At 36.3% G+C, this 26,676-nt stretch overlaps 1 protein-coding gene across 2 annotated transcripts in view; it reads right to left on the bottom strand.

The window, feature by feature from the left end:
* MYOM2 (myomesin 2) overlaps nucleotides 1-26,676 on the bottom strand; it is an 81,140-nt gene that overhangs the window by 22,212 nt on the left and 32,252 nt on the right. Inside the window, exons 14-26 of one of the 2 annotated variants that reach the window (XM_074861692.1) lie at nucleotides 25,254-25,381; nucleotides 21,514-21,697; nucleotides 18,026-18,200; nucleotides 16,547-16,668; nucleotides 15,743-15,763; nucleotides 13,693-13,880; nucleotides 11,121-11,247; nucleotides 6,579-6,757; nucleotides 6,300-6,414; nucleotides 5,556-5,712; nucleotides 5,349-5,455; nucleotides 2,938-2,982; nucleotides 2,334-2,470 (exon numbers count right to left, since the gene is read on the bottom strand). In XM_074861692.1, the coding sequence (XP_074717793.1) occupies nucleotides 2,334-2,470; nucleotides 2,938-2,982; nucleotides 5,349-5,455; nucleotides 5,556-5,712; nucleotides 6,300-6,414; nucleotides 6,579-6,757; nucleotides 11,121-11,247; nucleotides 13,693-13,880; nucleotides 15,743-15,763; nucleotides 16,547-16,668; nucleotides 18,026-18,200; nucleotides 21,514-21,697; nucleotides 25,254-25,381 (1,685 nt within the window). The remainder of the gene's footprint in view (nucleotides 1-2,333; nucleotides 2,471-2,937; nucleotides 2,983-5,348; nucleotides 5,456-5,555; nucleotides 5,713-6,299; nucleotides 6,415-6,578; nucleotides 6,758-11,120; nucleotides 11,248-13,692; nucleotides 13,881-15,742; nucleotides 15,764-16,546; nucleotides 16,669-18,025; nucleotides 18,201-21,513; nucleotides 21,698-25,253; nucleotides 25,382-26,676) is intronic. The other variant, XM_074861693.1, reaches the window with a different exon arrangement.

Raw genomic sequence — 26,676 nt, 5'->3', positions numbered from 1 at the left:
CATTCATTACTGGTACTTTCAAATGTACAGATAATCATAGAATACCAGGTTGGAAAGGACCTCAAGGATCACCTGGTCCAACCCTTCTTGGCAAAAGCACAGTCTAGGCAAGATGGCCCAAGACCCTGTTCAGCTGAATCTTAAAAGTCCAATATTGGGGAATCCACCATTTCCCTGGGGAGATTATTCTAGAGGCTGATTGTTTTCATTGTGAAAAAATTTCCTCTTGTGTCCAGTCATAATCTTCCCAGGAGTAACTTGTACCCATAATAATACTAGTTTAAATCTTAATGGGGTAACTGAAGGATGAAGAAAGAGAAAAGATAATGGAGTTAACAAAACAGTGGGCAACAGATTGATTAGGATAAGAATTTATTAAATAAATTGCTTAGAGGGAAGAGACTGAAGTATAGCATTTATATAAAATAATGGGAAAATGCTCATATAATTTGGATATGAAATTTCACATATATAGTTCAAAGAAAGATATATAATGTCAAAGAATAAGACAAGATTTAATCAATCAGGAAATTAAGTAGAAAAATTACTTTTGTAAGAGTTCATCTATAAGAGTTGAGGAGATAGGCCAGGTAGGTTAAAAAGAGAAGTTATAAACTTCTCCAAACTATCAAAAACGTACAAATTCAGATTCTCACAGTCTCTAGCCCACAGAGGTCAAGGACAACACTTGCATTCATTTCATGAGTTCTCAGGGAGAATGCTAAATTGAGATTTTTTTCAGAAGCAGAAAAAGGAAGAGCAAGATATATGTTTTAATCTGATCCTTTATCACACTTCTAAATTTTTTTTATTTCTTGCTTTTGGGTAAAGGAAAAAATTATTAAAATATTAAAATGACAGCTGATTAAATAGGACCCAGTTCATTCCATTCTCAGATTCTTTTGAAATCTTACTGAAACCATTCCCTGTTAGGACCTAGAAGGAAAAATTTATCACTTCAGCCAATGTCAAGAATCAGACTACAATTCACCAGCACAACGGTCTATTGAACATGTTCAGTGACTGTATCCCAGTCTCCAGGCAGGTTTTAGAGTGTAATTAGGCTTCTAACTATTGCCATTATGCAGCAAGATGAAGTTCAATGATTTTATGGGCCCCATAAATACTAGGCTTTTATGTGACTTTCCACAAAAATATCATCAGTCTCCAAACGTAAATGTCACCTGTGGATTACTAATTAAAGAGGTGAAATAATGCAGCACCACTTCAAGACTCTCTCTGATGTCAACACTTCCAAAACATATGCGAACTAAAAATAGCTTGTTCTGTTCCACTAACATTGCCAAGACAGAATATTGTCATTTCAATACATCCTAGTCACTAATATTCAGGTTTTCAGTGCTATAGTTTATTACTTCTTAAAGTAAGAAAACCAGAGAAGTATTTTACTAAGAAACACTTCTTCTTCCACTTGTCAATATCTAATTAAAGTAAATGCTCTTTGCTTTTCTATGGTATAAAAATGCTGATAAGCTTCTCTGGCCAAAACTAGTCTTTGCATGCTCAGGAATAAAATGAACCTTTCAAACAGTTGCACTGGAGGTGGTTTCCTCACAGGAAATTATATTTCCAGTGCTGTATTTTATGCCTAGTAGATGAACCACACTTCAGCCCTGCAAAGGCATGACCTTGCTTTCTTCTCAGCCCAATCTGACCACATTTTTGTGTCCCTTTCTATGAAAGGTCTTCCTAGAGCTATAAAAATGCAGGAATCTGGTGGCCTGCCCTTTCATCTCCATGTAGCCATTCAATGTCTGTTTAGTGTCTAGGCCAAAATTAAAAAAAAAAAAAAAAAAAAAAGTGGCAACATCTAAAAGTTTCGTATCTATGACCACTGTTGCATTGTCAAGTGCCTCCCACATTATATGTAAAACTAGTAGCAGTAGCCTCAGATGGTCTCTGGGAACAACATGTCTCCCTGGTTTGGAGTCCAAAACTGTACTTGAAGCAGCCTTTTTTGTCATGAGCTATTTTCCTGAAATATTTGTGTAGTACTTTTAATCAGATGTGTTTAATACTGGTCTGTGTCTGTGTCTAATTTCTCCTACCCTTTGGTCATCTAGCTACCCAAAATGAATACGGACTTCTGAGGGTTAAACTTTGCTCTCTTTTCGTGGTATGAATAGGCTCACTCTGCAACGGGAATTCTATACTTCAAAAAAGATTCAACTTAAAGACTGGCATTCATTCCTTTCAGGTATTATTAGACCTTAATAACATGGATTTAGGCAACTGTAAAAACAAAATACTTATTAATGCATAAAGGTTTATTAAATGAAATCACATCTATATAGTACTCAATGCATACTTACGTCACTGTTTTCAACTTCTTTGTCATTAATAACAAATCTGAAGGTTGAATCTGGTGATAAGCTTTCAGCCTGAATCCAGAAACGAACTTCTCCCTTCTCAAGAACTTCATAAGCTAATTCTGATTTCAGAGGTATTGCTGCAGAAAGAAAAGCAATCAAAAGTCAATAATGCATGAATCCTTGTGAGAAAAAGAACTATTATAGTAAAATATTAGTGTCTCCCTATTATTTACAGAATGCTGGATATAGAATAAATTTTACACAGGGAAAAGACATCTAATGCAGTCTTTGGTTGATTTTTAAATTAATTTCTCAAAGGGATAAACGAATCTACAATTTATAGTTTGCACATTGTTTAAGGAATTGGTTAGTAGCAACCTATAGTCTATTGTCAAAGTTAAAATTAGAAACACTTTTAGGCAATGATGATTTTATTCAATACAAACTAATATTCTTCTAAATGAATGAAAAAGCAAGTAAGCAAGTCGTTCCATGAAAAATGAAGCTGCTGTTGTCTCAGAAAGAACCTTTTTGGAACTCCAGTCATTAGTATGTAATTATATTTCTTCTAGAAGTCTCAAATAGATTCAGATCTTCAACTTACTTGGATTCTTTATTTCATTACTTAATGCCATCAAACGTTCAAACTCTGAAATTAAGAAAAATACTCATATTTTAATTTATTCTGAAAAATACAGCCAGAAAATAAGTGTCAAAGAAGGTACATATCAGCATCAGGAGATAAACTCCTTAAGTCTTATATGTGAAATACTCAACTCTCTTCAGAAAATGATGACTAAAAAATAAGATTTAAGAAACTTAAAATTCTGATACATGGATTTAGCAAGTATTCCTATTTCAGGCATTTTCATGCACACTATCTTATGTAAAAGAATCTAAGCAAGGAACAAATCCTGTTTTAAACTCTCTGTGGGTTTTAAACTAAAGGTGGGAGACAATAGCTTCTATGAAGTGTACTAGGTTCCCTTATCTGCTGACTTCCTTTCTGACACTGTACCCGAAAAGCTTTTTTTACTGTGTCAGGAAACAAGATTGAGTGCAAGTTAGTCTGAAAAAGGTACAGAAAGTTCTATTTACTAAATCCTCATGAAGGCTGTGTGAGAGTCTAGAAATAATTTTGTTAGATTTTCGTACTAACCCTATGTGGTGGTTTAGTCCCTGCTGGGGTCTGAGACCACGTGGCCGCTGCCCCCCCCCCCCCCAAAGGGAGTGAAATACAAAGCCCCGGGGCTGAGATAAGGAAAGGTTTAATACAACAGTGCAACAGCAACACAACAAACAACAACAATAACAATAACAGTGATAACAATGAACAGAGCAAGATATCTACTGATACAGCAGTGAGCACAGAGCGATGGCATAATACACGTGTTAACCGACTGTCTCGCACTGCCGCGCTTTGGCGCCAGGAAGTGACGTCAGCATGGTACATGAATAACCCAGCTAGAGCTTCCCCCCACTGCTGGGGAAACTTAACACTATCCTAGCTAAACCAGGACACCCTATTTATCATATTCATTACTAATAAATATTTGGAAGATGACCAATACTAGCAATTCCAAATTTACAGGTAATGTAAAGATCAGAGGAAATTAGCAAGGATTTATGACATGGTCGAGGTTTTAGCAAAATTACAGGAGAATTTATAGCATTTCAGGAAGTAAATGGGCAGTGAAATAATGGGTTTCAGTGCTAAAATACAAAATCTGACACTTGTGCAAGAACCCAGTACAAATAAAAGTGTAATTTTGAATGACAGATATGACCAGGGAAGACATGGGCTGTGTGGGAAGGGAAACACCTTCAGTGCTATTCTACAGAAAAATCTTCGAAAGTAGGACTGGTGGTGACAAGCCCTACAGACAGGTTTCAGAGTGATGTTTCAAAACTAAGCCAAAGGGAAGTTTTCATGATCAAATGCATATCTGTCTTTTCCTACACTATTCATTGGAAAATTAAAAAATTTACAAGTTTAACTTGCCTAGAAGAAGTAGGTAATGGTAATGACTAAGAGTCCACATAAATGGTCCATGTCCTGGAGAACCATACTTCAAGGCTGCACATGGATTTCCTCTCAACACCTACTTTGAATGGGAGGTTTCATGAGGTTCGCACTGTGATAAAAGCCCGGCCTACTATCAGACTCACACTCAGTCTTGTCTCCTCTCCTTAAATTACTTAGAAAGAAGGTAAGTAGAGGGATTTTCATGCTTAAGGAACTGGGCATAGCAATCACAACCTGTGAACTGGGAAAGCACCAAAGCAATTTTTGTCCTATTTAAAAATGGCGGAGTCCCCCATTTTGCCTTTCACCTCAGCACCTCTCAATGGTAAATCAAACTCAGACTGAAGAAAATTCATTGAAACTCCAATGAAAAAAAATAGTTACAATGAAATAAAGCAAAACTAATGTAAATTTAAGGCAAAGGATAATTTAACCCATTGTATTCAGATCTTGTTAGAGCAACATCCTTTTTGACACATTCTTCTCACTAATTCTCTGCATCTCAATTATATGAAACTAGAGTCTCAAGGTCTGTCTCTGTATTAGGCTTCTTGGTAAGTAGAGATCTTATTGTAGCTTTACAGCTAACAGAGAGCCAATTATGAGGTGTGAAAGGGTATAAAGTCAAAGCACAGCTAAAGTCACATGCAAGACAAAGATTCAGAAAACAGTGAAAAAAGCAACATTTTCAGACATTTAACTGAAAGTGCAACAAATATTTGCAGACAGCATAAAGAAAACCAGTCTAATTGAGCATATTCTTTATCTCTTTTTTAAAGAAAATATTGCTTTAAGTTATCCCAACTTTCATTATTATGATAATAACAAAAATAAGTAATCACACAAAGCCTGTTGTGTGGTCTTTTTTGTTTTTCCTTAATGCATAAGAAATTATGTGAGAGTTGTGGGGTTATTCTTTTTTCTTGGACAATTTTTAGTGCAGTTGAGGTGATAAAATGAAGAAAGACTTGAGGTGGTAAGGACCTTACCTTCATCATCCATAACGAAGCTGGATGAAACCCCATCTGTGTCACTAACTGAGACAGAGTAAGTTCCCAAATCTGATTTATCAGGATTTTTGAAGTACAGCTTAGAACTAAAATCATCAATAAAGATATAATTAGTGGGGTTTCTCATGTTAATGATATTTTTAACAGGACAAATTTCTAACAATTTGAGAGACTGGCATGACTTACTGATTTCCTTCCGTTTCAATCTTAAACTTATCAGAATCATCAATCTCCTCATATGATTTACCCCACGCGAAGTGAGATGCATCTGTAGCTTCTTTGCACTCAAAAGCCAGGTAAATATTACCCTCGTCATCCACACCTGAAAAGATTTCTTTTGTTCCTGCAAAATAGGAATCAACTCAAATGTCAAGGCTGCATTTTTGTTTCGAGCTGCAATTCAGAAATTACTAAAGCCCATGCAAATTCTGTCCATCTTCACTAACAGATAATGATCTTACTCGCAGATCTTGAAACCTATTATGTCATATGCTGACTCCACATCACATACTAACAAGATTCTTACTCTACACACAAAAAACCGCTAAAAATAAGAAATGCTTCTTGAGAAACAAATCTATAAAACGAACCTGAATATAAGATATGAAGTTTAAGTAAATTAATTTTATTATCACTCTTGAAGCTTTAATAAATGTGTTGTCATACTTCTTTTCACTCACAGCAAGTAGCACCTTTGTTTATGAGAATACAAACTAAAATAACTGATTATCAAATATTTCCTGCAGTAAGTAAAGCAAAAAGTCTTGACAGTACCTCTGTATCCACATGAATTTTTCTTTAAGTTTTAAGGCCAAGAGCTTCTTAACTCTTGAATTACTTATCTGTGCTATAATATCAAATCAGATTGATTAAATTCACTTCTAAGTATTTCAGTATTTTAGAAGCAGAGGAGATAAAACAGTTCATTACCTGGCCTTGCCTCGACAAGCACTGGTTCAGATATCTCAGATGACTTGCCTACCCCAGCATCATTCACTGCACGAACTTTGAAAACATAGGTATGACCCTCATGTAAATCAGTGACCTTGAACAAGATAAAGAACAAAGCCAATTTAAAAAACAATCTAAACTCTTTTGTTTACTTATATAAAGATATTAGCAGAAGGCCAGTTTCAAATACACATCTTTGAGTACTCAGATGTTTTTAGAACTCAGTTTCGAATTAACACTAACTAATGAAAATATTACCTTAAAATAGCGTTTTGAAGTAGGTTTTTCATTAGCAGTGATCCAGTCTTCTGTATCTACTTCCTTATAGTCCACTAAATACCCAGTAATAGGGCTTTTGCCTTCATACACAGGAGCTTTCCACAGAAGAACCAGTGATGTATTTCTAACTTCACAAATCGTGAGATCGTAGGCAGGACCTAAAATATTTCAAATACTGCAATTTCACTTCAGTGTATAAAGTTTTGCAAACTGGCCCTACAGAGGCTGAAATGCACCATTTAAATTTTGTCTTGACTGTGTTTGCTTTCAAAAATCTCATCCTTTACAATAAATGTGGTATATGTGGTATTTAGGTAATTTTCCCCTCATGGCTGTATGCAGCAATACCTGCTTTATGCAGTGAGTAGCATTAGTATTCTGAAGCATATATTCCTAGCTAGATCTCAGTAACTCCATTTTAAGGGAAAGTTATTTATGTGAAAAATCCATGCAATTTAAAATTTTCCAACAAGTAACAGAGGTTTCCTGTCTATTATTTAATTCACTAGCCCCACATCAAAGTCACTTCACTGGAGCCTGACTCAGGTTCATAATTTAGTATCGGAACTTCTGGGTTTTGCTGGTATATGGAAACCATGATCCTTCAGACTAATTCAAACCTCACTGGCACCGGTGGACTTTGGATCAGGCTTCTCGTTCCCTGACAGAACATTTTTTCATTGTAAGGTGGATAACAATAACCAAGACGAAATTCTCAAAAGGATATCTGTTAGGAGAAAAATTTACACCAAAAACATCCTGATGCTCTATGAATAAGTGAGAGTTCATACCTTTTCAGCTATCAGGTGCTGCTACTATACTTTCCTTCTCCTTCACTTAACTGTTCTAGTGTCCTTCAGTTTAACTTGTAGCATTTATTTTTTACTATACTTCTGATATTTATTTATACCAGTAGACTATAAAGGCATAATCATATCAATTTCCTACCATGGTGAAAATACCCATGACAGAATACTGATATTCAGCCATATTATGTAGCTGGAAGCTTGCTTCTTGTGGTTTAAATTTGAGTAAGGAAACCTGAAAGTACCTGAGATTTAGGGATTTTCTCAGTGTTGTGAGTTTGGCCTAATTCAAGATATTACTTTTCCTACAACATATGTTCGCCATTTAAAATAAGGAAGAGTAGAAAAACCTTACAAATAAACCTGATGGTTCCATTCCAGCCTACATGATGTGATGAATGAAGATGAAACTTGTAAAGGATCATATTCAGCAAATATACAGCAAAAGTAGACAAGTGTTTCTCTATAGTGGATAAGAACATTTCAGAAAATAGACCTATAAGTACTTGTTACAGACCTTATGAGGATAAATACTAGATTTCTCATAGAAAGACTGCAGCTTTCAAGTATTCTAAAGCTTTCTCTCAGGGCTCTTTAAAAATCCCAACCTAAATGTCTATATATCCACAGATAATTAAAATTCCACTGGCAGATGCACCTGTTAGAAATCTACACAGTAGATGAAAATGTGTAAAGAAGTATGTTCTATTCTGAGGATTCTGAGACCACAGACATTTCATTTTTTTTAAAGCCATGTAAAATAATTCATTAGCTATCATTGCTAACTCACAGAGGCTCACAGAGATACATAAGAGTAGAGTTCTGCAGAAAGATTAAATAATTATGGGCCCTGGGCCTATATCCATCACTCATGCTGAAAATCCTGCAAGGGGTTTTGGCCTTTCTAAGAAAACCTCCGTTCCATATCAAAAGCTGTAAGGATATTTCATTGACGCTGGGAGTATATTGCAGTCATATTACATTAGTCTTCAGTATCTTTAGTAAGTCAGGGAAGAGGGTCAGCCTCTTTCTCCCAGTCTTAAACCTTAATTATTTCTTTTCATTATTGCTAAGCCATTGTTTAAAAACTTATTGTAAAAAAGGCTTGTGAAATATTTTAACAAGTTTGACAATTGGGGAGCAGGGGTGGGGGTGTTGTTTGGTTTTGGTTGTTTTTTTAAGCAGGAAGAATGCAATACTCTGTTCAACTAGTTTCATTATGAGAACAAAGTAATCAGACAAGGAGTAGAAAGGTCAGATTGTTCATTATGAAAATGGAAATTTCACTCTCTTCATTTTCTGAAAGTGCCTTTTATTTTATTTCTTTATATATCATTTAAAATGAAGGATAATCCTCACTTGTTTACCCACTAGGCAGTATCACTGACATTCTGAAAACACTGTAGAGAGTATAAATCATAGATCCTTTCTTTAAGGAAAATAATTGTTCCACTGATGATGCATTTATACTAAATAAGATGATAAGAAAATGTAATTAACACAAAGGGAGTTAAGGTCAGGAGATTAAACATTTTGTTATTGACAGCTTTGCTACATCATTAAATCTAGAATATAAGATTTATGAACTCAGAAGAATTTATCTAGAAAATGTGGAGAATAACTCTCTGACAAGCAGTTTTGCAGAAAAGAATCTGGGCATTAAAAAGAATTAAACTTGGAACTTAGCATAGCAGTGCAGACATATAGAAGGGGATTTTATAAGCAGGCAAGTAATTGTAGGAGGCATGGAGTTACCACTTCTCTGCTCAGCATCGAAAAATCTTTATTTGAAATAATGTCTCCAATTTGTGTGCTGCCAATTCCCTAGATGCCTAACATTTAAGCACAAAGAAGGACATGACGCAACTAGAAAAGGTTCAAATAGCAAAAAATTGTTTCTTTAGAGATAGGGAATACATGATCTATGGGGAAGGTTGCATGAACTGGATTTTGTCAACTGAAGGGGAAAGCTAGGGGCCTGATAGTCTTTAAACACATAGAAAACCTGTTGCAAAGAGGAAAGGAATAATCTCTTCTTCATGTCCTTGGTGGACAGGACAAGAAGCAAACAGGCTTAAACTGCAGGAAGAAAAATTCAGGAATATTAGAAAAACTTCTAAACATAATAAAATTAGGAATAGATCCTGTCCAAAGAGCCTGAACTTTTTCATGGGTAGGAATCTTCAAGGATGGGTTAGACAAGGCTCTGTCAATGAGATAGGTATAGCTGATCCTGCATGTGGGCAAGCCGTTGAATTAGATGACATTTGAGATTCTTTCCTAGTAAATTATTCCATGATCTTACTGAATTGTTTGTTGTTCCAGGCAAGAATTACTTTTTACATATGCCATAGAAAAGAAAACTGAAATTTTCCTGCTGCCTTGGGCTAATTATGCATTTTTGAAATCACTAAAAATCCCAATAGTTTTAAAAAAACAGATTTAGGGGTTGGATTTATATTTTTCTTACTGCAAAAATAACTGCATGAACATTTAGTCATGAAACAGATGTGTGTAGGTGTTAGACAGCTTCTGATGACATAAACAAGTACTAGAATGGATCCTTAATTGCATACCAAAGCTCAATGTCATAAATAGAATTTGATTTAACAACACAGCAGTACTTTACAGCATTTTGGGAAAAGAAGGTAGAAATATATTAAAGTGGTAGGTGCCTGAGTTTTCATTATGACTATATTATTGCACTATGACACACTTTGTTTAGGCAAATCAGTACCAGACATCAGAAATAACTTCAGCAAAAGTGTTGTTCAGTATGAGTGAGGGTGTTATAAAATAAGAAGAATGGGCCTTCAAAAACCCGTTCATAATTTATTTACAGAACTTGAGCATTACTGAGGGGAACCAATTCCCTAGATGTCTAACATTTAAGCAAAAATTTGTATGTTCACATGAGGTAGACTGAAGTTTAACTTTCTTTTGCTGGGGATCCTGAATTCACAATACTTCTTATTTAACATTTTCTGCAGAGTTAACATTGCAATTAACAGTCTTCAGCTACATCTACACTGCTAAACTACAGACAACCTAAACACAGGTTTGAGTATTAGCACACAGTCATTTCTACTGTATGTTTGTTAGCACATTTGTTCTAACACCTGGCTAATAATAATATCTCAGGTAACACTTAGGTACAATCTAAGGGAAACACATGAATAGGGGCACACTAGCTGAGACTGGGAGACCTTAGGTGTAAAGTGTGAGCCACACTGTGCTACTTACCTCTATGTCAAGAAACAGGCCCTTATTGTGTCTTATTTAAGACCAAAAAAACATAGTTTTGGAGTCTGAAACTCCAGCAATATTTGTAATAGACAGCAATTATTGTGCAGAAATGCCTATATATTGTACAGGTGGTGAGTGTGAAGCGGACCTTGCAGGACTGGGGGTGAAGAGCTGATAGAGGTAAAAACATAGACTAAATGCTGAAGACTTTATGCTCTGACTGGATGTGGGCAGTGAAAGAGAAGACACCCAGCAAGCTAAGGAACTTTTCAGGACATTCAATGTCATCAGTGGGAATGTGGACTCAGCTTTTATTAATAGGAGATCTTGGAAGCAATAGCAATCTCAACAGGTAATATGACAGAAATTAACCAAAAGACATCCAGCAGAGTTTGGTTGGAACATTACACTGACTGTGTGTTAAGGAGTTTATATTTAATTGAAATTCATAAGGAACTACTAGACTTACCAGGTTCTGGCATAGTCCAGGCTTTACACTTAAAATGCTCACTGGGATCTGAATGTTGACCTATTCCAACCAGATTTGCAGCAGCAACTTTGAATTCATAGAAGGCATCTTCTGTCAAATCCTCTACCTTTTTTGAGAAAACAGTTCAATATATCAAAGAGTATGATGTATATCCTTTTAAATTAAATACTTAAAAATAAGTATTTGTTAATTAATTAACAGGCCTTACTGCTGTGCTGGAATATTGGAAGTATCAAATTTGAAGATTTTACTCTTAAACTAAACACACTACATTGTACTTCTGTGTTTCAGCCACATCATCCTAGAAATAACAACAATCAATATATTGACATGAGAGCCTGCAAATGTCAGAGCAAAGGTCCAGGGAGTCCATTCAATGAATGACCACTAACAGATAACTTATGGGTGAGTATTCTAACATGAAATACCTTCTTACATTGATTATGAATGGCTATTCATAAGCCATTCACTTAAGCAAGACTGAATGGTGTTTCAGTCTAAAGAGGTCATAGTAGACTGACCAAGGAAGAAAGGAAAACAACAGGAAACTAAAGGAAAAGCCAATCCAATTAGTTCTGCAGTGTGCTGTTGTAACTCTGGGAAAGATTCTTTCGGTAATTTTTTTCTGGCTGGTATGAATCTTAATATTACTGACCATTACAAAGTGAGGAAGCACTGGAAATGGGATGACCAGAGTCCATGCTATACCTCTGCAAACATCCCTGGCGAATCAACCCTGACTTATCTAATGAGTCCATCACCACATCACCATCTCAGATTTTGAGGTCAAGGTAGACAAACTAAAAGGCATGAGCTTCTTGACACCCTGAGTGCCTCATGGTAGCAACCCTCTTCCATCCTTCCTCTTCCAGACCACCTAAATACAATAAATAAGTCATCTACACCTCAGTCCCTGCATAATTTTCTCAAAGTTATATTTAATTATATGTCTCAAGAGAAAGAGGCAGCTGAGGACAGTACTTCCAGTGGAGACACTGAACAGTTTTAAATTTTCATGAATAAATAAACTATAACTATATTCGCTGAGAAAATATGAGATAAAAAAGGATTTTGGTTTGATTTTTTTAATGGTAACAAACATGTGATGGGATGGTAACAAACATATGATAGGGTAGCATCAAAACAAGACCAAAGCAAAGAACGTAAGCTAGGAAAAGTCAGGTACTAATACAATTTAGACAGAATTTCCTGTAGAGAGCTATATAGTGTGATCTACAAGAGAGAATAACAGCTCAGCCTGTAAAAATGGTTTTGAAATCCCAGGTTATTAAGGGAAATAATATTTGTGGGGTTCCCATAGAATTATTTAATCAGAGAGGATTAAAGCTTCAGTGATTTCCTGGTGCTGTATTGTATATCTCAGGGCCTTCTCTGCTTGCAGTATGTCATAAAATATTCTGTGCTACTAAAAGCTGTCTTACTTTTATTTCCCATTGGTATTTCAGATTCCAGTCATTTAAACTAACATATGAAGATGCACCTTCAGGCACAAATACAGTTACTGGCAGGACTGAGACTTAAATATCCAGTTAATTAAACTCTGAGTGGTTTCGCTTAATTTACATTACTCATTTGTTTACAAACGCATTAAAAAATGAAAATATTTTGAAAGCATTGCTTAGTATTGCCCTTTCATGCCTATCCTACCTGCCCTTTTTTACTTCTCAACATCCATGCTCCATCTGCTATGTCAGAGATGCCAGTTATGAAGTCACTCGCAAGCATACATACACCTGAGTATTGCCAGCCACCTTCTGTGCATGAAACTTCTTCCTGAGCTCATCTGCAGCATTATTTTCTACTTCAGTGTCAAATATATGCTAAAGACTTACTTCTGCCCTGAGGTTCATAGGAAGGTTGCTGATTTACAGAAATAATTATAAGAAGTATTTGGGAATAAAATCTGATCGTTTAGCTTAATTTAACAAACATCAGATTGATTAATTACTTGCTGTATCAAGTAAAATCAAAACTAAAATCATCACTTTGGTGCTCTGGAAAGGAGGCCATGAGGCATAATGCTGAGTTTATTAATACACTTCCCTTTCTGGCCTAAGGCAGATTCTGAGACTAAGAACGGCAACAGTTACATTTGTTCTCAAGTCCATCTCCATTTCATTTACAAGTCTCCAGTTCTGCAGACAGCCTGGTCACCTGTGCTGCTAAATGTCTCCATCCTTTCTCTGCATGTTATTACAGTGGTGGTACATATAGTGCTCATTAATGAATATAGTTTATGAAGCAATTTATAGCTCATCTTGTTCTTTGTGAAAAATGTGCTTCGTACCTTTTTCCTCAAAAATTTCCTCATCTAAATGGCCTTATTGGTCTTAGAATTTCATATCAGGGGATGGCACTGATTCTCTACCCCAGTTTTTAGGCATGTTGCACTTCAAAATACACAATAGAAGGGCCTGATTTTGTGGTAGTAAGTACTTAAAGAACTTCTCTGCAAGAAAATAAAACTCTGCCAAAAGCAAAGAAATAACACAAATCAACTCCAGAAAGATAAGGGTTAAATAGTACCAACCGTATAAATCGTCCGGGTAATAAGGGAAGAATTGACTTCATGCCAGTTTTGATGGTTAGCTTCCCGTTTATCCATATAATAACCAAGAATTGGTGAACCTCCACTGTACTTTGGTGCTTTCCAGCCAAGGGTCATTGAATGACCATCACAGTTCAGAAGTGTGATACCATGAGGATATGATGGACAAGCTATAAGGAAACAAGCATCCTGTGAGTTAGTACAGAGTCTGAAACACTACAGGGTAGAAGTTGTTTAATACTTTTCATATTGCTTTTGTTTTCTGCAGGGTACTGCTATCAGTTGCATATCAGTAACAAAGTAGTTGTAAAGCTGTTAATCAACATTACTTTTATCTCCAAACATAAATGTGGAAGCTTTTTGAAACATCTGCCTAATGTGCTCAGGAGACAGCAAGGAATAGATGATCTTTGATATAGACATGGTAATGCCAGCAAAAGTGTCTGCAGATCAGATATTATGCTAGAAGATTAAAATGGGTCATAAGATCTTTTCCTGCTAAGAAACAAATAAGCTGCTCAAGTACTTTTGGAATACAGTAAGAACCACCCAATAAGAAAAAAAAAAAAAAAGTTATGAACTTGAATGAAATGAAGTCATATGACTGTCTGATCTATGGCCTTCATGGTTTTGCCCTCCTATCCCCATATTATATCCCTACTTCAGACTGAGGGTGCTTTCTGCCCTGCAAGGAATAGAAAATCACAGAATCACAGAATCACAGAATCGTCTAGGTTGGAAAAGACCTTGAAGATCATCCAGTCCAACCATTAGCCTAACATTGACAGTTCTCAACTACACCATATCCCTAAGTGTTATGTCAACCCGACTCTTAAATACCTCCAGGGATGGGGACTCCACCACCTCCCTGAGCAGCCCATTCCAATGCCTGACTAACCGTTCTGTAAAGAAATACTTCCTAATATCTAGTCTAAACCTTCCCTGGAGCAACTTGAGGCCATTACCTCTTGTCCTATCACTTATTACTTGGTTAAAGAGACTCATCCCCAGCTCTCTGCAACCTCCTTTCAGGTAGTTGTAGAGGGCGATGAGGTCTCCCCTCAGCCTCCTCTTCTCCAGACTAAACAACCCCAGTTCCCTCAGCCGCTCCTCGTACGACATGTGCTCCAGACCCTTCACCAGCTTCGTTGCCCTTCTTTGGACACGCTCGAGTAATTCAATGTCCTTTTTGTAGTGAGGGGCTTAGACTTTCACCAGCTTAACCTATGTTGAGGCAGAAAAGACATTTCCTGTATGAGTTCACTCCCATCTGTAGCAGAAACATCTGTAGCAGATGCCAGGTGTATTCCTAGAGATGAAGAAAACTGTTTTCCTGATCTTTTTGCACCCCTACTACTAGCAAACACCCTTTCTAGCAAGCGCTGTTTTGTATTTGCCATCCATGCATGAAAGTTTGCCCAAAGATACCCTTTTCTTGACCTTGTTGTGCTGCACTCAGTACAGGCTAAGCTCCTGCCCCTAAAGCTCATCTGATATTTTCAGCTGAATTACCAGTTAACTTGAGAAAATGTGATTTACCTCATTCAGAAGATAATATGTTAGCATAGTCCCTTAATACAGTCCTTGATCTTGTAGCTGTACTAGTGATCAGCATGAAAACAGATAGTAAGCTGCAGAACTGGCCTTTTGTTCTTTTTTTCAAATGTGGTGTTATACTCAGAAGCCATAAAACATAGCCTTTGCAATTATTACCAATTGTAATTATTTTTCTTGGTAAATAAGAATGATCATAACAAACTCTTATAAATGCCCTTAAAACAATACTACAGAAAGGTTCTGTCCATGTTAATGTAAGTCACCTATAAATAGTCCTTCTAAATTCCTGTTAAGGCTGCCAAAATGAATAATAGCTGTCTACATCCCATAAGTTTGTGTAAGATCCATGTGCTCTGTGTTTGGTGACATACCCCATGCAACCCTCATCTTCAGAACACACAGTGACAAAATAAAATGTGCAAGTGCATTTATAACATAGAGGTGATATATGTACAAATGTCTGTGCACCACCTACCCATATGAGACACACTTTGTCCTAAAAAAGTCAAACAGAGTAAGCTTGTCAGTAACATCTCATCCAAATTTATCTTCTAATCATTCTGAATTACAAATTTTTTAGAGGATTTTTTCTGACAAGTATGCCTATTGGTCTTCTCCAAGAGGTGGAGGTCATTCAGGTGAGGAAAAGGTGTTCTATTTTAAATTTTTCAGTATCAGACTGAAAATCTGCAGACTTGAAAATTAGACACAGTAGATCTGTGTACTTTTTGTTCTCAATAATTATCCAGCCTTTCACTCAGCATGTATCATTCCCACTGAAGGTTGCACAATGGATTGTTCTTACACTGAAATTTTGTTTGCAGGGTATAAGAGAAGGTAGATTGTGCTCCAGCCTGGAGCAGCCAAAAGAAATTTTCTGTTTGGTTCAGTCACTCAGTAATAAAATTTCCTGAAACTCTTCTAGATGGAGCAGGTTCCATGATAAATTGATTTGCAACACTCCAAACCACCCCAAAGATACTTGTTTAACTTAATCAAGATTTACAATTTCTTTGTTACAGCTGAGGAGCAGAAGGCAACCTGGTCATTATAGTGAATTTGACCCAATATTTCTAACAGGCATTATGAATAACTTTTTTTTAAAAACAATATCTTTTCTCTAGAACAGCCACATGTCAGAGCACAAATGTTACTAAGGGGGTGTGCTCAGTGGTTTCAAAGTGTACTGTTACAGGAAACAAGACCAAAAGAGTTGATTGTTGAAAATATGTAATTCATTCAAGAAACAAGAAGCTGAGTTGTGCAGAATCATACTTACTAAGAGCTGCCTGTACTGTTATAGCCTCTGATTCCTGTGAATTTTCACTGAATCCTACAGCATTCACAGCTTTCACACGGAAGATGTACTGCTCCCCAGTTTCCAAACCATGAACAACAAACCTAGGTTAAAAAAAAATAACATCACGTATTAGTATATATTTTACAGGAACCATTCTGTGCTGTAACGTGAAATCTTGGCAACAATCAGGAAGCTCAACTTCATGTGTGCTTCACAAAGGAAAATATTTCCAAGAGGGAAACTGCAATAGAATGACATGATGTAGTACTATATAATTGAATGGGACACTGAAACAAAAGTCACAGTACTCATTAAATTGCTAGTGATGATCTACCAGGTAGAGTTAAATAAACTATAATATATTCCCTTTGAACTTTGGCTTCCTAAATTCTAATCTATTCTGGGAAGGGACTATATTTTTCACTGTATTTTTAGTCACTATAAAAAATAGCTTTCAGTTTTGATCTGAGGTTCTAGGTAATTATTGTAGCAGATAGAATAGTCAGAACTATCCTATTGTAAGATATGTTCACATGTGAACGAATGAAATGTTTTTCCTTATTTTTCTGTTGTCGCAATCCCTTTGACCAAGAATTAGTCTCTACTTTTACTTTGATCAAATTCCTTGACTACTTGATCAAAGGATTCAGCAGAATACAAAGTCACTCAAAATTAATTAATAACTGACAAAATACACTAAGCAACGTGATGTGCTTGTTATATACCCATAAGAAAATATAAATTACATATCTAAACTTTGCATTTGGTGAGTAATTCCCATAAAAGTAAGCATGATTGTCACAAAGGAAATTGCTTGAAGAATCACATAATGAAGTGTGGTATTTTCAGGAGGGAGTAAGAAATCATCGGAAATACAGACAGTACTAGCATCATGAAAAGGGAACTAGAAACAGGGGCTGCTGTCCTTTACCCACAGATGTAGCAGGTCAGGGAGCCCTGATGTTTCTGGTATGGGACACTTGGATTCCCTGCACAGTAGTGTCAGCAGCCAGAGCACTTTCCCCACTATATTTATAGCAGATATGGCCTGCCTTTTTTGCCTTGATGTCCATGGACTATGGGAAAGCTTCTAAGTTTCCTTTCCTTCTCATACTCTTCATCATTTACATCAGGTCTGTTTACTCCATAACATAATTCAGACTTTAAGAAAGGCATTTATTTTATACTTACACATGTCCAATACATACAGAATCATGTCTCTAAAACCTGCTTTTATAACTCAAAGTCATGGAATAGACAAAAAAATAAAGGGGTGGTAGAGGAGGAGAAAGTCTGCCCTGCAATCTGAAAAGCTTAGCTCTGAGAGTGCAGACTGGTTTTTTTCACATTCATTCATCATTCACCTTCCATGATAACACCATTGCTTAACACGTAAATTGGCTTAAAACTGTCCTACAGTTTTCAAACCTCCCCAAAATACAGAAGTATTGTTAATACCTGTTATATTTAATAGGTTTATGGTTACTAGGTTCCCAGTGATTTGATCCCACCACAGAATAGTCAATGTAGTAGCCATATAAATCCTCTTCATGTTTTGGTTTATCCCATTGAACCACGACTGATGTTTTTGTATTCCTTGTGGCCACTACCCGACCAGGTGCAGATGGGACAACTAATAAAAAGAGAGAAAATGTGTTATTATGAAATTCATAAAAACAAAAGTAAGCTGAGGTAGCTGCAACATTGTATACTGTTATCATATTTATTCACTACAACTATGAATTCTCCTACCACATTAATATTGCTATATTATATATATTTTAGTATATTTGTTTCACTATAAGTCCGGATACTTCTACATATGTGTGTATAAATATATCCATTTTTCTATTTGTTTACTTAAAGTAAATTTACCCTAAGCTGTGAGGCTCCCTACCTGCCTGATTTTATATAGGTTTTCTGAGAGTGAGTTATAGGAAAACATATTTTTAAATATCATTGTGGATAAAGGCATACAGATATGAAAATGTTCTCTCTCAAATGTTCTCTCTCAAATAAGAGCTTTATGTACAGCTTATGTCCCTGTAGCACTACTGCATCATTAGAAAAGCACATAAAAACACAGAGGTATGATACCACGAGTATTAAGAAATGCTGCCTTCCATTCAACTAATGACAACCCCAATTCAGAAAAGACCAGATTTTCAGGACAACTTTTAAGCATATGTTTGATTATTAAGTGTTTATCTAAACTTAGCTAGATGGATTTCACAGCATAGGAACATTGGTTGGAAGGGATCTCTGGGGATCATCTAGTCCAACCTGTCACTGAGAGTGAGATTGTCACCAACGCTAAACTAGTCAATCATGGATTTGTCCAAGTCTTGAAAACTTCTGACAGTGGAGATTTCACAGATTCCCTGCACAACCTCTTCCAGCATTGCACCTTTTTCACTAAGTGTGTATATCCAACCCCAATTTACTAAGCTACAATTTGTCGCTGTTGCCTTTTTTTTTTTTTTTTGTCATCTGGCATTGTTGAGAACAGTTCAGCACCATCACCTTTGTGTCACCAAACTAAACAATCTACCTCCACCTCTTTTCACAGGTCACAATCTCTAGGCCCCTGGCCATCTTGGTTGCCATTCAGTGGGCCTCTCCAGTTCCTCTACATCCATCCCTCTAGACCACGTGAGCTAGAACTGGAACCAATACTCCAGGATCAACCTCAGCAGCACCAAGCAGAAGTGGATAAAGGAAGCTTCAATCTGTTGACCACAGTTCTCCAAATGAAACATAGTACGCAGTTCACTTTACATGCAATGAAAGTTCACTGTTGGTTTCTATTGATCTAAACACCCTGAATGTGCATGAATAGAACCAGAAATATCAAGTTCTAAATAAAAAAAAAAAAAATCTTAGTAAAGCCCACACAGTCTGTACACTATAAAGTACCTATCTGAGCTTTCATAATGTAAGGAACTAAGGCAGTGTCTCATCAGCCTTTCATTATAGGTTGAGAGGCATCCAGCACTTGCCTATTGAAGGCATTTTAGTTTTCTCAGATTGATATATTGTGGAGAACTACAAACAGCATGAAACAAAAGAAAGGCAGCATTTTTTTCATTTTGTCTTTCAATCTCAAAATAAAAAATAATACACACTATTGTACTTTATACAGTAAGTCTGTAAGATCAGATGGGTTCAGAGTGAGATAATGGTACCTACATTTAGGACTTTACGTGTAAGTGTCTACAAGCACATGTTCTTAAGCTGCCATTATGGTCAAAGAGCTAGGGCATAATTCAGTTACCCAAACAAATTATTTAAGGCCATTTTAGAGCATCTGAGACTTCTTCATGAAGCTGCCGGATATGACTCAGGAGATACTGAATACCTACACCCCTCTGAAATGGCAAACTGAAAGCATTTGAAAAGGTACTAGATGTCTGTTTGGCCAATTAAACTGAGCCTCTGCTCAGTGGTTGGTAATTACTCTTCTCTCCCCAGTGTAGACACTCCACAGCTGGGTGCCATGGTGCAACTGATGGCAACATAAGACAACTTATCCTTCAGGCTCCAATTGCCACAGTGAGAGTAGAGACATTTACAGCACCTGTAGATGTCTACACGGAAACACCTAAATTTAGATGTTAATCTGAAACTGAATACTATTTTACCACTCAATTCAACTGCATAATATTGTGTCATTTTGGATAGTCTAGGATACCCCATCCATCCTCTAGTTTCTGCACAAGAGAGAAAGCTAGCTATAATTCCTGTGTAATGATTGCCATTCCCATGAAGTTGTCTCAGCTACCCTTAGGAATGTCAAATGGCATTAGGTGCAAGCAACTAAAGGGAGCCATGTGTGTCTGAGGTATTTTAGCTCAGATGGTAAACTCCAATACTCCTGCAGTTTCTCTTTGAAATAACATCTTCTGATTTCTGCTTTCAGCTATAGCTATGATTTATTCAGAACATCTTGCGTTAACCCCTAAGGGATAACCTATTTTCTGTGCTAAGTGAAATAAATACAGTATTTTTCTTCCCTACCTTGGGGAATGTTGAATGGTTTAAATAATTTATATGCATTAATGAGACATCAAATAAAGAATACATAAAAGCAAAAGATGTTTTTATTTCATCATGTATAGTTACAGATCAAGCTAAAGGTGAAGGATTATATTTTTTAAAATTATGGTAAACATTAAGAAAGCTACATCTATCACTATATCATAGTTCATATTTAGTGAACTATGGTATATCAGATAGTGTAAATATTTCTTATATTTCTAGCAAGTGTACTAGTAACATATGTGCTCTTAAGGTGACAGTTATCAATGCATGAGGCTGTTATATGTGACCTCTGCAACACTGCAAGAGCAAACCAAATATTTAAGCAACAAGACTAACAACCACTCCCTAAATTTTTACTTGTGTTTTTGAATGGGGCCTCAAGATAAACACTTAATTTTCATCTGGAAAGTTACCACTGAATATGTAGATGTAAATTTATCCCTGAAATCTCATCTGCATGCCACAGGAATTCTGCACTAGTAGTAATCTGCAACTTAGAATACTAAGAAAGAAATGAAAGGCTACCTTATCTAGCTGAAACTGTAGGGAATTAGGCAGTATATAATTACCTGACCCAGACAATATAATTATCTAAGTTAGCGATTAACCTGTATTATCCTATTTTTTGACAAGTCACATTAATAGAGGACTCTGAAGAATGAATAACTAAAATTAATTTAACCTTTTAACAATTATTGATCTTAGCAAGGAGACTTGTGATCATTAGGAAAATTTTGGAATGTTTCTAAAATTTAACATCTTGGTCTTTTTGAAATCCTGAACACAAATTGATTCAATTACTATTATTGTAATTATACTAAACTAATTATAATGAGAGTTGTTTATTTCCATTTTGTAAAATATCGATAGTATTTAATATTAATGCCTCAGAATTAATGCCTTACCAACGGTATCTTGTGGTTGAATAGGTTTTGTGATTTCAGATGGATCACTGACGCCATGCTTGTTTGCTGACAAGACTCGGAAAACATATGATTTTCCTTCTGCAAGGTCAAACACTGCATAGCGAGGAGATTTTACTGCAACCTGTGCATTGACTCTTTGCCAGCCTTCACTGCCAACCATGGACTACAAAAAAAAAAAAAAAAAAAAAGCTGTGAATCACTTCTGTGAACTGTCAAAAAACGAACATATTGCTGTATTGCATCCTGTCATGAATTTATTTAAGAGCTATAAGAGAAGGATCACTCTCAAATGCCTTGCTTTAACATATGTAAATTCTCATAGCTCATGCATTCCATTACTCTACAAAAAGGTCTGAATACCTCACTGTCTTCCTGCCTGTCTAGACTTCAATATATGCACACTGTACATACAGTTAGCCTTCAGTTAGGGCCATGACTGTCAACTGTGATTGGTCCCAAAAGAATTGCTCTCATGTCCTGCAAAACCCACTTGAACACCCAAAGGTTCAATATAAAGCAAGGAAGTCCTAATCTAAATTCTGCAGAAAGGTAGAGAGGGGAATGTTACTTTACTCACTGCTTTATCTTTATGTATTCTGTTGAGTAAGGTCATGTCCCTGAAAGCATTCATCAAATGAAATAATTACTTTCTAATATTCTCAGTGCAGCAGCTGAGCTAATCATCACCACAACTGCACATGGAAGAGAGCCAGCATACCAGCACTCTGAGAGAAGTCTGCTGTCCATTAGGTTCCCCAGATAAACTGTTGACCCAAAACAAAAATTAGTCACGGAATCTTTCAGCAATTTTAGTAAAACCCAAGTGCCCAGTAAATAGCTTAAATAAAATTTCCTTCAAGCACAGAAAGGTGCATACAAATTAAATGTTTATAAAATTTTAGAAGAGCGAGTTTGGGAACAAAACCCAATAGACTGTGAACTTCTTAGAGGAAGAACATGATTTCATGGGTGATTGGAAACTACCCTGTATATAATGAGACTTACTATAAATAAATAATAAAAATGTAAACAGCTGGATTCCAAATATCAAAATCGTTTTCATAGATTCTGAACCCACCTACTGTTCTCAACAGAAAAAAAACAAATCTAACATTCTTTTTCTTCATAGTAAAAAGATGGACAATATGAAATAAACATTATTTTGCCTTTGTCCTTGGTTTGGCTGGAATAAAGTTAATTTTCTTCCTAATAGCTGGCATAGTGCTGTGTTTTGGATTTAGTATGAAAATGATAACATGCTGATGTTTTAGTTGTTGCTAACCAGTGTTTACACTAAGTCTACAACTTAGCTTTTCATGCTGCCCTGCCGGCAGAGGCTGGACGTGCACAAGAAGTTGAGAGGGGACACAGCAAGGACAGCCGTCCCAAACAAGCCATACCATATGATGTCATGGTCAGTATATAAACTGGGAGGACTTAGCCATGGGGCATCACAGATCAGGGATTGTCTGGGCATTGGTCAGCATGTGGTGAGCGATTGTATTGTGCATCACTTGCTTTGCATATTCTTTTATTATATTTTCCCTTCCTTTTCTGTCCTATTAAACTGTCTTTATCTCAACCCCCGAGTTTTACTTCTTTTTTTTTTTTCCAATCCTCTCCCCCATCCAACAGAGAGGGGGAGAGTGAGTGAGTGAGTGAGTGAGTGAGTGAGTGAGTGAGTGAGTGAGTGGCCATGTGGTGCTTAATTGCTGGCTAGGGTTAAACCACAACAGCCATATATCTTACTTTCTGGCATTAAAAACATTAACTGTTTCATTTCATTTTTGTAGATGAAAAAGTCAACATCACATTTTTTGGATATATCTGTTAAATGATTTTAACAGAACACTGGTTTAGAGCATAGAGAACTCTTTTCCATTTTGTGTTTCTTGAAGCCTTTAAAAATACATTTTTATTCTTTAGGACTGAGTCTTCTTTATTTGAAATAAATTAATTAGAAATTGTACTTTTCTAAATTAACAGATGACTGTGGAAATCCAAAAACAAACATTCACCTATGAACTGACTGAGCTATTCATATATATGTTATTTATATGCAAAAAGATTTTAGATTCAGGTATTAAATAGTATAATGAACCTTTTTTTCTAATAATAGCCTTTTAGTCCTCATTCTCACTTTCCTTCAGTAAGTTTGGCATTTAATTAAGACTTGTTTGTTCACTGTCATTGCGCTATACTGTTTCTGGAGCTATATAAAACTCTTCCTGTAAAACAAGCAGATACATATTTTTTCTAATTCATACTTAGAATGAAATTCAACTAACTAAGTGTAGGTGTCCACTCAATGGAAATTTATGTCTGAGCTTTTTATCTGGGCTATTTCTGCATATTCTGGAAACAAAGAGGTATTTTCATGTTAAGAGCTGGTTTAAAATCCTGAAGTCAGTATGTTTGGAATTTATAGATAAGAGCAGATGTATGCAACTGGGAATAAGTACAAGGAAGAAATGTTATTTTATTGCAGAGGAAGAAAACTAGATACTTATTTCTGTGGAAATTTTCATTACTTCTTTTGAATGTGAAAGGCAGAGTGGGAGAAATCATGGACAATTTAACTAGTGACTGGACTTCACTTCACACCTATTGGTTCTATATCCAGCAGGTAATGGATGATGAAGAATGTAGAGATGGGCTATAAAAGTCTTCTGAAGTAGAGATTTCGATGTGACTGAAAAGGAAAAGACAAGATGGGAGCTGCAAAAAGAGGAGTAGTGTGAACAGAATGATTGTCTGGGAAATGAACTTTAGAGTAATGTGCTGAACAGATGTGAGAAGAAAAAAAAATTGCATAGTAAGAACCTGAGAAAAGGCTGTCACAGTCTTCAAGATGCAAATTGAATGTGTGGCAGTTTTATGGACAGTTTTAGTGTTTGTGGATTGTTAAAAGAGGCATATGCTAGAAGCATAATTTATAAAAACTAAGTATAGCTTGGCATGTAAGAGTTTTAGAGGTCAGGTATGAGGTCCAATTTACCTACTGGGGAAAATGTAGCAAGGGGGAACGATTATGACCTCTGGATGTAATCCAACATACTTAATTTCGAAACCTGGCTCAGGGACAGATGTATCTAAATCTTAGTATCTTAGATGGGAAAAGAACAAGCCTCTCCTATTCTGATCACTGAAGTCCCCTCTCAAGTCAAAGGGGAGAGGAAGGCAGCCATGAAGACTACGAGGGAGCAGTGAACCTGAGACAGGCATCTGCCTCTCTGCTGACCTTACAGGGAATAAATTGGAAATGTCAGGGTATAGCAGAAGGTGCCATAGCCTGCAAAAAGAAAGTGAGGATCAAATTATGAGTCACTGTTTATTCTTTGCTCTACCACAGGACTACCAGAAACTTCCCTTTAATACAGGCAGAGTTCCAGTCTTGCCTGTAGGACTGCAAAATCTTAAGATGTTTCTTTTTCAGTAAACCGCTACCTTACACACATAGTTTGTTCTCATTTTAGACAACAGCAAACAAATAGCACAGGGGCATCTTTTTTCCCTGGACCTTGAATTTCAATGCTCATTAAATCGTGTAATAAGACATTTGATTGTCCATGCTACTCTAACACCCCATTACCAAACCCTGCGAGACCACAGAAAGTGTTAGTTTTTCTGTTCATTCTGTAGTTCTAAAAATGAGTTGAATGCAATTTCACACAGCAATGAAACACCTTACAGCTTAATGCTGCTGTACAGTACAGTACCTTCTCAATGAAATACGTCAGTGGCTCCCTGCCACGGGGAACAGGTGGATCCCAGCTGAGTACAACATATGTTTTGCTGATTTCTGAAGCATGTACATTGGTGGGAGGGCCTGGAATCTGAATATCGCCTGGAAGAGTAATAAACGTAGTGAGTGTTAAACAGCAGATTAACCCCTGGATCAGCACTCATGCTACAGCTCATCTTTCTGAACTCCCTTCCTCCAGTGCAATGTTCAGTTATTAGGGGCTACGATATCATCTGTGAAGATCACTTGCTCACTTCAATTAAATTTTGAGAAATAAAACATCAGTATTAAAAGCTAGTTATTTACTTTTTCAGTAAAAGTTAAATATGCCCCTGAAAACCTGTACATTTGTCACACTTTTCTTCTTTGATCACATTTGAATTACTTCCATCTGCTGGGCAGAATGCCTTGGAAAAAAACTACTCATTATGTGCAAACAAGAGATATTTTTTTTATCAAATACAGAAGACTGGAGTTGTTATGAGAAATCAGACTAGAAGAAAATGTCTGGAAAGGAAGTGTAGTACAGAGAAAAGTAGCTTAAAACAAAGCAGGAAGCAGAAAAAGAAGCAGAACCTATGAGCAATGTAGCCTATAATGTGATGGTATTACCAGCTGTATAGTCTAAAGCACTTTTAAAAACTGTGGATCAGAGACATAAAATTATGTCACCAGTGCTCTGGTGACTCCACCAGTTGGTGTGGCCTGATCAAACCCCTCTCCCCTGGGCCAGGCTGGAGGAATTCAGCATGGCCCTGAGTGGTCACACTCACCCACCACAGTGAGAGAAGAAGCTGTTTTCACTACCCAAGGAATTACAATGGTGTAAAACAGCAATAGAGATAGAAGAGTCTTGGACCTATGATGGACGACTTCAGGCATAGCTACACAGCCCTGAAGAAGCTTCCTCTTGCTAACAGGTCAGAAATAGCAACTCATCAGACACCTAAAAATATTTTATTTTTATGGATTGCAATAGAGAAAGCAAAAAGTTTTGTTCTTTTAAGGTACATGTTGCCACTTCTCAAGCTAACAAGGAGCGTATATCCTCTAAATGCTCAGGATTTGACATTAAAAAAGAGAAAAATGTTTCAATAATAATCTCTAAATCTTGGAAGTGACGTTTTAACAGTTTATAAACATCTGTAGAACAAACCAGGCTCAAAATGTACACTGAAGTTATTTGATCATACAAATTTCCCAATCAAAACCAGACATTTTTTAAAGCAAGCTGACATATCCAAAGAAAATTTATTTTCTTTCTATGCTTTCTATATTGGATTTCCTACAAATACATTTTCCTTTAAGAAAGGCACATGAATCAGCTGAGTTTAAGACAAAATTGCTGACATATAGTCAAGAAAATTACAATAATCCTTCACAGCTTAATGCATAAA

Source organism: Strix uralensis, chromosome 3, assembly GCF_047716275.1.
Source record: "Strix uralensis isolate ZFMK-TIS-50842 chromosome 3, bStrUra1, whole genome shotgun sequence".
Classification (NCBI taxonomy): domain Eukaryota; kingdom Metazoa; phylum Chordata; class Aves; order Strigiformes; family Strigidae; genus Strix; species Strix uralensis.
This window is presented reverse-complemented; position numbering and strand designations above follow the sequence as displayed.